At 42.0% G+C, this 12,692-nt stretch overlaps 1 protein-coding gene across 1 annotated transcript; it reads right to left on the bottom strand.

Annotated features, from left to right (window-relative positions):
• Window positions 1–262: 262 nt before the first annotated feature.
• On the bottom strand, window positions 263–11,206 carry idh1 (isocitrate dehydrogenase (NADP(+)) 1). The gene is made up of 9 exons (XM_080752462.1): window positions 11,053–11,206; window positions 10,054–10,183; window positions 6,913–7,204; window positions 4,835–4,937; window positions 3,404–3,581; window positions 3,158–3,309; window positions 2,761–2,901; window positions 2,485–2,647; window positions 263–1,504 (listed from the first exon to the last, which is right to left on the bottom strand). The coding sequence occupies exons 2-9, from the start codon at window positions 10,173–10,175 to the stop codon at window positions 1,411–1,413; spliced, it is 1,245 nt and encodes a 414-aa protein (XP_080608588.1). The 5' UTR covers window positions 10,176–10,183; window positions 11,053–11,206; the 3' UTR covers window positions 263–1,410.
• Window positions 11,207–12,692: the final 1,486 nt, after the last annotated feature.

The following is a 12,692-nucleotide window of genomic DNA, read 5'->3' as shown; positions in this document are numbered from 1 at the left end:
TAAGAACTGTATACATGCTCACCATTCACGTTATGAATCTGGATAACAATAAAGGGAAGAGGGATTTAAGTAGGCCTACTGCACAGGTCACAGGCTATTTTCATTTGGAATCTCTGGTTTACTGTAGGCTATGTGTACATGTAAAATGTGTTACTACTGTGCAATGTGTGCTATAAACTATGAACTACCCTTTGTAGAAGAAAAAAAAGTTGCAGCAATAAAATAAACAACAATAATCATTAATGGGATTATTGGGGTAATATACAGTTCTTCAAAAACTCTTTATTGAGTTGATTTGACATCACGATTAAAGCAACAGATTGTGGATAACCACCTGACCCAACATGGATTCTGCATTTACAGGATGTTAAGCGGCACACTGGTCATAGAAACACAGACACAAAAATGACAAGTAGTCCCACAAGCACATCCAGAATACAAAATCTCAAAAAGGTTAAAGTTAGCTGTGGTAAATGGTGAGGATAAAAAATATATATGTTGAGTAGAATAGCTGCAACTCTCTGCTGGATACAGTAAGTGAGCATATATTCTGCAACAGTCCATGAGATTTATGATTGAATATCTCATGTAATTTTGCCCGCCGCTCAGCTTGTACAGTACCAGATCACATAAATATTCTTCTCCAACATTCAGTTGAGGATCGATTCCTGACCAAACAGTGGCATGGATGGACACTCACTCGCTATTGTGCTTGGTTTAGTGAGACCATGGTTGCTTCTGTATGGCCACTCCAACTATGACACTGTCATTGCCAAATAATTGTGGGCATTTCCAGTGGTCCAGAAAAGGAGCTTTAGAGAAAAAGTAGGGGGCGAATAAAATGCAACAATGGTATTACACAAAACAAAATAAGGCAACACGCGTAAAGGAGTACCCTCAACTTATATGTTGTGGCAGGACTGTCCCCTTTGTCTAGCGCTGCTCACCAAAGAAATACTGGCGACAGGTTAAAAAAAAACGAACATTTGCTTCCGGGGACCTAGTGCAATTCAGGTAAACAAGATCAGTGGTCATCAGTGGTTTGTGGAGCTATCTGCCCGGTGTTGTTGTTACCGCAGGAGATCACTGCCATTTCTCTGTCAGAAGTATGGCTTTCTGAGTACAAGTGTTGAGTGATTCAAGGAGAGGAAAGTGTTGGCCCACATTGACCAGAAGCCTCCCCCTCTCCTGTAGACAAGGCACCCTGCTTTATAGGACACTCATTTGGGAATGATTTCGTTTCGGTCCTCCTGGAGTCCCAAACACGCCTATCTGTAATTCAATGTTGGTTGGGGGCCCGTAGTTCCAGTGTGTATACTGTATACGTGCATGCTATCCGTTTCTGTTTGCAGTAGCTGTGAGTAGATGTGTGGTTTTGAGTTTGACGAGAGGCTACTGTAGATGGTGAGATCACAGCTTGGGCTGACTGGCCATCTTGATCTTGAGGTTCTCTGCCAGCTTGTCCAGGAACTCAAAGGTGTTTAGGTAGTCTTCACGCTTTGTACTGAAAACAGGAGAGGAAGAGAGTAGAAGACAACATATGAGAGAACTGAATATAAATCTATTACGGATGTGTAAAGTCCATGTTTTAGATGTTACAGCAGCCCTTTAAATCAATGTTGCGGTGTTTGATAATTGTCATAATTCCATAGGCATACGTGTATGTTTCATAACTCAGAGATGAAATTTGATGATTACATATTCATTATCTGTCTACAATAACATGATATTCAAATAAATAAGCATGATGTTAAAGTCAGTGGTGTGTTCTAGTTTTTTTTTCTTCCGGAGGGTATACCATCATTATTCCCTGTAAACGCACGACATGCGAGCGTATATATGCTCACGCCTGTCACCGAATCAAATGGTTAGTAGAGGGTATACGCTTCTTTTTCAAAGAAGGGAATGTATACTACATATATAGCGTAACACGGTAGAACACACAACACACCACTGGTTACAGTATATCTGGATAATATGCATAAATTGTAAATATCCCTTTATCATAAACTCTAAGTACAGGCTTACAAAGCAAGAAATATTATCTAGGCAAAATCTGAGGTGCCATTGCTGAATAATATTAAATGTCAGCCCAAATCAACTAGATTTGAATGATTAACATGATCTGTGTTTTAAGATAAATTTGAGGGGCACTTGCACACAGTGTCCAGCAGATGATGCTGTGAGTCCTCAAATTCGAATTACTGCATTATTATAAACCATGGTAATGTTTGCTTAGCTGGTAAAATTATGCTGGGACATCAGACAAACATATCAATCATAACCCCAGTTGGCTGTTGAGTGTCTGTCCCATCACTCAAATCTAGTAACACAGAACTGACAGATTTGTATTAAAATATATTACCAAACACGGCATATACCACAGAAAACATGAACGTAGACAAATGAACATTTAAACAGCCATAAATACAGTATATATGACATCTATTTTATATGTGTTTGCAGTCGGTACAAGGTACTAACTTGGCCATGCCCTTGATGCAGATAGCGAGGTCCTTGGTCATGAAACCAGCCTCTATGGTTTCAATGCAAACGGCCTCCAGTGCCTCAGCAAACACGCGCAGCTCTGCATTGTTGTCCAGCTTTGCCCGGTGGAGCAGGCCCCGGCTCCATGCGAAGATAGAAGCTGTGAAAGAAACACAAAGGAGGTTTTTGTTCCCAACTCTTTTGTTTTGATCAGGGGATGGATACTGCATATACGGTCTTCTGGGGCCAAGATGCCCATCGCCATCGTCTTACCGATGGGGTTGGTGGACGTCTCCTTGCCCTGCTGGTGCATTCTGTAGTGACGTGTCACTGTGCCGTGGGCTGCCTCGGACTCCACCGTTTTCCCATCAGGACAGAGGAGCACACTGGTCATCATGCCCAGGGAACCATAGCCTGCAAAAGAGACAGACATTATTCTACATAATTATTATTCTATAATACATTGGTTAAAAAAAAGAATAATAAGTCAAATTGTCTGTACATAAAGATCCATAAACACGTCATACAGCGTCGTCTGGGAGTTTTCACACACCATTCATCGTCTGAGTATTTTCATACTGTATGTCTACACAACTGTTGTGAGCTTTTAAATCGGCTGTTTTCACTATTTGCGCACTGTTGTGCAACAAAGTATATGATTTACACCCACCCTGTGCTACAGAGTCAGACTGGACATCTCCGTCGTAGTTCTTGCATGCCCAGATGAAGCCTCCCTCAGACTTCATGGCCTGGGCCACCATGTCATCAATAAGACGGTGCTCATACCAGATCCCTTTGGCCTCATACTGTGCACGGTACTCCCTGACAGAGACACACACACAAAATCAGTAAACTACACTGAAAAGCAGGCATGTGTGTGAGAGAGTATTTATAAGTTGTGTCCCAAAGCCTTTACTTCTCATAGATCTCCTGGAAGATGTCCTTGAATCGTCCATCGTATTTCTTTAGGATTGTGTTCTTGGTGCTGAGGTACATAGGCCAGCCTTTGGTCAGGCCCATCTGGAAGGAGCTGTGGGCAAAGTCCTTGATGGACTTGTCTGTGTTGTACATACCCATGGCTACACCACCTGTGCCTGGATACACACACAAAACACACACATTTTATTTGAATCCACAAATTAATATAAATGTACTGCCATAAAAAGGTAAATAATAAATATACAAGTCTATATACAATATTACGCTTGAAACTGCACAGACATGCTTTTTTCCCCACTCCCATGTCAATTAATGACTGGCCGTGCATGGACGCTGACTTTTTTTATTTATTATTATCTATGTGCATTCTGATTGAAACGCATTGACCAGACGTATCGCTGTGGTTAGGTTTGGCGAGAACAGTCACTCACAAATCTTTGCGCACATGCCACACAATGAAGAAGAACGTGAGCTTTTTTGGTCGGGTTTCAAATGTTATGGCTAAAACTGTACTGATGCCGGTAGGCGGTATAGTGTCTTGATGGCGTTGCTGTGTTGGTGTTTTTTGTCTGCAATTTGTCTGCATATCATCTCCCTCCTTTCCTGCCTCTGTTTATTATCCCTGTATGCAGACATGCTACATCTTTTATGCAAATAAAGGATGCATAATTATCACTCACAAACAGAGACAAAAAGATAGCCCCGTCTGGCTTATTAAATGAATGCAGTGCAAACAGATCCATGGAACTAATGTCATTTATCAGCCTTTTCAATTTGTCTGAGTGTTTGTTCATGAGTGGAAGGAGGCTGAGATGACAAAGTCATACAGTATCTCATACTGTCCTGTTGACATTTCAAACAAAATTATGCATTTATAAAAGGTTGTCTGTGGTGCCAGTCAGTAGTTACATTATGCATTATTGACTTGTGTGCTGATGCAAGACTTGCACGCTACTGTGGTTTGCTTGCACTCGCTGATTAATGTTTGAGCCAAGGTTAAAGGTTTCTTTACTGTTACAACTTGTGTACAGGTACAGTGTAAAACAGCATGAATAGTAGTCGCAATAATTACGTTTGCCCTTTTTTATTGAACTGTGCGTGTGGTAGAGCCATGGTGCTACCGCTAATCACAAACACGGATACATAAAACCCGCGACCCGAGACTGTAGCCGCCTACTTGAAGAACAATCTATGACAATCCATATCTACTGTGCAATCTATACACATGCGCAAAAGCTCCTTATGTGTAAGCAAGCATCATTTATTATCTTACACCAGCCCACATCGGCGCAAATGAACCCCCTTTCAGGCAATGGGAAGTGATCAGAGCCTCCCAGGTGATGAGAGGCGTTAGCAAACCATTCAGATTTTGACCATTCAGATGTTAATATGTTTGAGATTTTCTTACCCTCAAAGTTGTAGATGACAAACTTGAGCGGCTCTCCCGTAGTGGGTGTGTAAGTCATCTCTACTTTCCCTGGTCCAGGCACCACAAAGTCTGTGGCTTTGTACTGTGAGAATCACATAGAGAAAGAGATCAGACGCCACAAGAAAAATGAGGAGCTTTAAACCTATTATTTACCAGGCCCATTAAGCTCCAGCCTGTAACCCTTGATTTGTTTTTATTTATTTGTAATGTAGGTATTAAACATAAATCTTACCATTTCATGTATTGTACCACAGTTATCTTAGCTAATTGTCATCTACAGTCCCTTTAGAGCGTCACAAATACAGACACACGATAGCTTTAGCACCAGCCACCAGTCATCAGCATTAGTCAGTAATGTCAGCTAAAAATGCCAAATGTAAAAGCATTGTCAAATGAAAATAAATGCAATTCAGGTAAGTGCATACATTATTTGTATAGTATACACGAGAAGACCATGACATAAAAGGTAGTCAGTTGAATAGCTTTTCAACTACTTTTTAAATTTGGTTTTAAAAGTAGTGATGAAACTACAACTCTTCATTTTGTCATCTATGACGTTCAATCGGGTTGTAATTTTCACAGAGAAAGCCGACTGGCCGAATGCAGTCAGCTTTCTACACCTTTTTATGTTATAACCTGTGCACTGTGCACACATAGAGGTTAAATGACAATGCCATGGGGGGACCTCAGAAGTCTTATGACCATATCATCGATATGTTAGCAAAGTAGCATAAAACTGCACGTGACGGGAGCATTTTTCTTGTTATGTAATAAGCAGTCAAATGATTGTTCACCTGGATTCTTCTCCTACAAGTTGAGAACTATTGACTTGACCCAGGGCCAAAGGCTAGGAGTCTACAATGACGTTGCTCAGTGACATTGTGACTTTTCTAGTTCACTGTCACAGCCAGTATTTCCACATATTACAGTCCAGAGGGCAGCTTATGAAATGTAATAAGTGACTCTCTCTCTCTCGTGATAACCTGTGTGTCCCTTAGCTCAATCGGGTCAACGTGGGGTCCGGTCCACAGCAACATTTGTTAATATAGCATCAAAATCAGTTCAGCTATTTATTTATTTTTAATAGTTGATCTACAAACTCCAAAACGTGCCACGGCTCGTTGATTTTCACAAAATCTTCAAAACACGTATAACTTTCTTTTATATTTATTATTTAACCCATACAAATCTTGTATGGGGGTCCTTAGCACAAAATATTTTCAGATGGGGGTCCGTGATCCGAATACATATGAAACTGTTTGAGAAGAAACACTGCCTTATTTAACGGTTAGTCCATCAGTGCACTCAGATAATTAAAAAGATATTGCTGGAAGGTTCATATTAACTGGACCATACAAAGCATCATATTTTAAACCAAAAGGTGAATCCAAGTAAGAAGCAAATTGTGTACTTGAATCTGTACACAACCATCCAGTGCGCTAAGTCATTATTAAGTTGCTACACAGTATCCTCGCCTTCACACTTAAACGACTATTTAATGTATGTGACTGCAGGGTATGAGACAAAAATACCTAGACGTTAATATATTGCTATTTCACTTTCGTCCATTGCCCACTCTTACTCTTTTAACTTTTCAAATTGTTGCAGTCATACTGTCACTGTCAGGTGGAAACCTTGTACTCTATGAAAAAAAAAAAACGTTACTTTTCAGGAAATGGGGCAAAAAAAGAACCTGCCTTCGAATGGATCCAATGTAGTTATCATTTAATCACAAGCTCTTGTTAATACTTTTCATTGGTTAAATATTTATAAAGCCCAGTCTGTCTTAACCACGTTCAACCTGCTGTCCCTGTTTTGGGCATGTAATCATTATAAGCAAAAGAATGTTCAAGATAAATAATAAATAGTGAAAATAGCACATCTCCAAGCTTGCACCTCGTCCACGATACATTATGAGCTTGTAGATTCGTCGGCTATTTTAGCTACCTTTGCGTGATACTGTTCCCCAATTAACTCTTTTACCGCTATGTACGTTCGTGTTCGCCCCATTCAGGCAGGTTATTGCCGTCAAGTACGAACGGCTTGACCATACTGACCTGGTCTCCGTGGGCGTGTCTGCCGATGATGATGGGTTTGATCCAGCCGGGCACCAGGCGTGGGATGTTCTTGCAGATGATGGCCTCGCGGAACACGGTGCCGCCCAGGATGTTACGGATGGTGCCGTTCGGCGAGCGCCACATCTGCTTCAGCTTGAACTCCTCCACACGCTTCTCGTCCGGCGTGATGGTAGCGCACTTGACGCCCACGTTGTAGCGCTGCACGGCCTCCGCCGCCTCGACCGTCACGCGGTCGTCTGTGGCGTCGCGGTTCTCCATGCCAAGGTCAAAGCTGTGCACAGAGTAGAGGGTTTCATTCAAATGTGGGTCACTGTTTGAGCCAATGTGCGTTATAATTATTATTATTATTATAATTTAAGATGTGATTCAGCACTGTGTGTGCTTGGTTGTGTGTGAAGACAGGCTACAGCCATACTGAAAGAGACAGTGAAGGGTGTTTCATACTTAGTTGCGACAACTTGCGAGCCGGTGGCACGCACCGAATAGAGCCAAACTAAAATCTCACAACGTGTAACAAGTATAAAGTATACTATTTAGTAAAGTATAAAGACACAGGAGAAGGAAAAGTAAAGAGAAAGGAGTGGGGGTGCGATTAGAGAGAGAGAGCGCTCAGGGAGAACATTAGCAAACTCAACAGTGGACGTGTGAGACGCCATAAACAAAGACACTCTGTTCTAAGGGCGGCAGGAATTATGCACACTTCACTGAACTCCACTGCTACTGTGGAGCAACCTAGCATAGCAGAGGAAACGCATGTGTTGTTGTATACATCTACAATAGAAGCTGGGAAAATGCAGATGCAAACTGACAATTATTGACTGTGATGACACTTTACTATTGAGAAGTAAAGAGTGTGGGTTTGCACATTCGTGTGTGTGTGTGTGTGTGTGTGTGTGTGTGTGTGTGTGTGTGTGTGTGTGTGTGTGTGTGTGTGTGTGTGTGTGTGTGTGTGTGTGTGTGTGTGAGTGAGTGTGTGTGTATATATTTATCAATCTTGATCGATAGATATATAGAAATATTATATCATATCTAAACTGAAAAGGAAAAAGACTATGCTCTGTAGTTATCTGTAAGTATAATGCCACAGGAACTGGAAATATGGCTCTCAGGTATCACTCTTGTGCTCATGCTCGAGGAAAAGGGTTACATCACTTTCAGGTGACATAACAACCTGGCCACATACTGTAGCATGTGCGGGATTACCTACATACCACAAACAGGCATAAACCATACATCATTTAATCTTAGGTATGCTGACTATGTTCTCTAGTGCTGCAACCCTTGGCATTGTCCAGAAACACACTCAACCTTTCACCTACTTCCTCCTTCCTCCTTGTAAGCTACTGCCACACCACAGCAAAAGGATGACTAAATTGACCCGGACACACAAAGCTAGAGAGACAGGCAGATGCAAAATCTATCTGAGAGAGGTTCTGTTCAGTGGTGGCTATGAGGAGAACTGAACAACAACATTTAAACACAAAGGAGATTCCTTTGTTTGCATCTACATGGTGGTATGTGGTTGACCTTAAAAGCCTGGCTGTGACCTTTCACCTCCCACCCCCTCATCAGAGGAATGGATTCCTTAGTGCTGCCAACACCTTGGCACGCTTAGTCTTATAAGAAAACAGGAAACAAGGCAAGGAAACATTGGCTTTTTGTAGAATTCATTCAACTATATTGATTTTCTCATGAAATTTGAAGGTCATTTTCAATTTAAGAATTGGCTTTAATCCCCAAAAATAAGTATAATGGTATATGAATATGATCATTCGTTTTCCAAGAACTGTACTTTCTTATCAAGTAATTATTACACAATCTAAGTAATTATTACACAATCTGAGTAATTTCTTTTGCATGTAACCAACACCATTGGAAAGAGATTAAGTATTAACCTTTATGACGTGACATCGGAAACAATCATAAAACTTCTATGGGTTCATTCTATGGATACTGTTAAAGCACTGGCCCAAACCCTTTCCTGGTTAAACTGATCCGACATCATGAGTCATGATTCTAAATCATCAATCTACTAAATCTACTACACAAAACAAAATGCTATAAATCCATTTGGTTCTGTGCTGTTATAATGACAGATCAATCCAGTAGAGGTTTCCCTATAGAGAAACCAAAGTCCAGTTCAGTAACAGTATCTGTCTGTATACAGTCTGAAGGTCTATTAATACATAATGACAAATGGCCAGATCAATGAAGTTCAACTCACACAAAAAACGCACACTAATACCTGTATTCTACACAGATATGGCCCAAAGAAAAGCTTTTTTTTTTTTTCTTTTTTTTTTTTATATGGTATAACACCAACACGATGAATAGGGGCTTTAGTTAAGGCATTATGAGAGTGCAAGGTTATTATTGGGATACAACTGGGGCTTTAAATAATATATATTATAATAATGTCTAATACCAAAATAAATAATAGCAAAGAACATCTACTTTATTGGTACAACTGCAAATATGTTCAGTGTATTCACAATCACAAATTATAACGTTAACAGCCTATTGCACAACAACACTGTAACTGCTGCAGTGAAAAAAGATAAAACATGCCATCCAAATAGATCTTTTCCCGGGTCAAAGGAGAACATTGCAGCTAGTACAGTACCACGGCCAAAACTACCACTTGTGCTTGTGTAACTAATACCTACATACATAGCCACTAAAGCAGGTGCACACCAGACAATCATGTACTGTATGAGGAGGTCACTCTGCTAAAGAAAGACGCAGAAACAGGTTGAACGAGAAATCCCAGCCAGCCAGGGAGCAGGCAGGTGAGTTCACCTGGGGCCCACAAGACATCTTTCCGGCTGTGGTAACAAACTACTAAGCCTAGCCCATTGATCCTTCTCAAGGTGTACTTTCATAGGAGAGCATACATTATGAAAGCAGGCACAGAAGGCATGCAGTGCAAAGAATCACGCATGTTTGGAAGTGCTTTTCTAGTTAGGGAAAATGCAACTGTAGTTTGCACGTGTACCTATTGTCTGAAGGGTGTATCTGTACTAGGGACTTGTTAATTATGACCACCAGATGTACTAAAGGACACTGTGGTCCTCTGGTTTTACTCTACAGCTTTTTGTCTCCATAGTGAGGTGTCATTACCTGTGCAGGTCCATCTCCAGGTAGGGGAAGATGAGCTTATCCTTAATGAGCTCCCAGATGACCCTGGTCATCTCATCTCCCTGCATCTCCACCACGGAGCCAGCCTTGATCTTCTGTGACATCTTAGAACCTGGTAGTCAGCACAAGGAGGGAGAGTGTGAGCGAGAGGGGGACAAAAAGAAGTGAAACAGTAATTTGTGCAACAAGATGGGGGTGGGGAAGATGGATGTGCCACTGAGAATGGGGCATCATAAGGAGCCCAGAATTAAGCATTTATATAAGTGATGATACTGTTACACTGATATAGTGTTAGGTGAAACTACACAGAATGAATTAACTTAAGGTTTCATTTACATATGCCAACATAGAGAATTTAAGACTTCTTTTATAGCTGTTATCGACATAGGATAGAGCAACTTGGGGTTTTTGAACACTGTGCACAAAACATCTGCCAACATCAACATTACATAAGTGCCGTGGAGCCTGCTGACTGAGGATCGCATGATGGGGAGGAGACTGACCACAGAGAGAAGACACGTTCATTCATGAGCAGGCGAGCTGGCAACGATATAAGCTAGCAAAGCAAAGCTTTTACTTGTAGCCAGGGCATCACAAATAAAGTTATACATAGTTTTACACAATCAATTTACAAATCATACACAAAATGACACATTATAATGCAGGAATTGTCTTGATGCGGCGACGGGCCTAAATAAAGTCCAATTGTCCATCCCTGGGAGGAGAAGGGCGCTCCATACAGAGAATGCAATTTTTTGTCTAATAAAATATTCAATCAATCAATCAAGGCCACACACATCTTTCCAGTTAAATGGGGACTATTTTACTGTATATTCAGTTTTGAATGTCAAAAAATGTCTTGCTCGCCGGTTAAGTAGGACGATGGGGGGCTGAGTCTGTTCGTGTTGACAGGTAGGATGGATTTGGTCAAGAATTCTGCACTACAGTCAGGCGTCGTTATTATTTTTGCAGATGCCCTACCTTTGGATGTTTCCTACACCACACGAACCGGGTTGCTCACAGCTGGGGACGTCTTGTTCTGGATCTGCACCGAGACGAGCGATGGTATCGCAAATATAAAGCGATATTCAGTAGACCCGGCTTCCGTGAACCACCTCTCTGTGACCGACAGGGCCCTTGACCAATTAGAGGAGAGGCGGAAATCCACTGGCAAATGAACTGAGACCACACAGCCGACGGAGGGGCGTATGTGGGCGGGGTCGATAGAGAGAGCCGCGCGCTGATTGGCCCGAGAGATGCAGCGTCTCAATGCTAATAGAACATGTTTTACAAAATAAACTTTGCCGCTGGCTTTATACTAACTTCTGAGATCAGATAGGCTAGTAAGGCTGCTACAGGGCTTCTACTACTACGACGACAACAGGAAAAACAGTGTAACATGAAGGTCAAGAGTCAAGACTCAAGGGAGGCTACTACACACCGACAGCTAGTAAACTGACCTCCGAATCGTAGCCCCTCTGGTGCACAGAACATCTTTATAGCCACGGATCCCCAGTCAGTCTGTTGATCCTTTTGAATTTGCGTTCAAATCCGTCCCATAACGTGGGAGCCGGACATGCTGCAAGTTGTATGTTGTTGTGCAATGTTGCTTCTGCCTTATCAGAGTATTGTGGTTGTGACGTCTCGAAGAAGGAGGGGAAGGGAAGGAGGGGAATGACTAATATATTATGAATGACCGTAAAAAAGGAGGGGGGGGCGGGGGGTGAACATAATTATGAAAAATATGGGGGCAAAATTGACAGGTATGCCTACGTTGCGATTGGTGCTGGGTAACCAGTAAGACTCCCTAATCGTCCACAAATATCACAACCTCCACCTCTCACGTCATACGGGTAGCCATAGTTACACCTGGAATGTTGAATCTCCATATATGGAGATAACCTACGCATCACACAAAGTCTGACCTCACCAGCCCATACTTGGGCATGGACGACTTATATCTCCATATACGGAGATGGCCATATATGGAGATACGATGACATCACATAGTCCACAGCTGATGATGTGGCGTGATGTCATACAATACACAAACAAGCCCTATATAAAGGGGCAATTCTCACCAGGGAAGAGAGCATTGCCTGGAATGTTGAATCTCCATATATGGAGATAACCTACGCATCACACAAAGTCTGACCTCACCAGCCCATACTTGGGCATGGACGACTTATATCTCCATATACGGAGATGGCCATATATGAAGATACGATGACATCACAGAGTCCACAGCTGATGATGTGGCGTGATGTCATACAATAAACAAACAAGCCCTATATACTGATGCGATACGATGACATCACAGAGTCCACAGCTGATGATGTGGCGTGCGTGATGTCATACAATAAACAAACAAGCCCTATATACTGATGCGGAGATATGAGCAGGGCAAAGGTGTGACGTGTGACGTGTGACCGACCGACCGACCGACCGACCGACGGACGGCCGGTGGAGGTTTTCATAGTAAACTGCTCCCTGACGGTCGCAATAATTCCAATAGCCATATACCAGGATGTGATCAACAAACGACGTTTACTTTTCATTTGGGCAGAGAGCCAGAGACAGACAGCAGAGGATGTATTCTGTGTGACGCTCGTGGAAAAGTG

The sequence above is a fragment of the Nannobrachium achirus genome, assembly GCF_963921795.1.
Source record: "Nannobrachium achirus genome assembly, chromosome: 22".
Taxonomy (NCBI): domain Eukaryota; kingdom Metazoa; phylum Chordata; class Actinopteri; order Myctophiformes; family Myctophidae; genus Nannobrachium; species Nannobrachium achirus.
This window is presented reverse-complemented; position numbering and strand designations above follow the sequence as displayed.

Excerpts from the sequence above, each read along its gene's own strand:
- idh1 (XM_080752462.1), bottom strand. The coding sequence starts at position 10,175 with ATGTCACAGAAGATCAAGGCTGGCTCCGTGGTGGAGATGCAGGGAGAT. Across the intron at positions 2,902-3,157 it reads GTCTGACTCTGTAGCACAGG|GCTATGGTTCCCTGGGCATG; the intron begins GTGGGTGTAAAT and ends TCTCTTTTGCAG. Across the intron at positions 2,648-2,760 it reads GACGTCCACCAACCCCATCG|CTTCTATCTTCGCATGGAGC; the intron begins GTAAGACGATGG and ends TTTCTTTCACAG.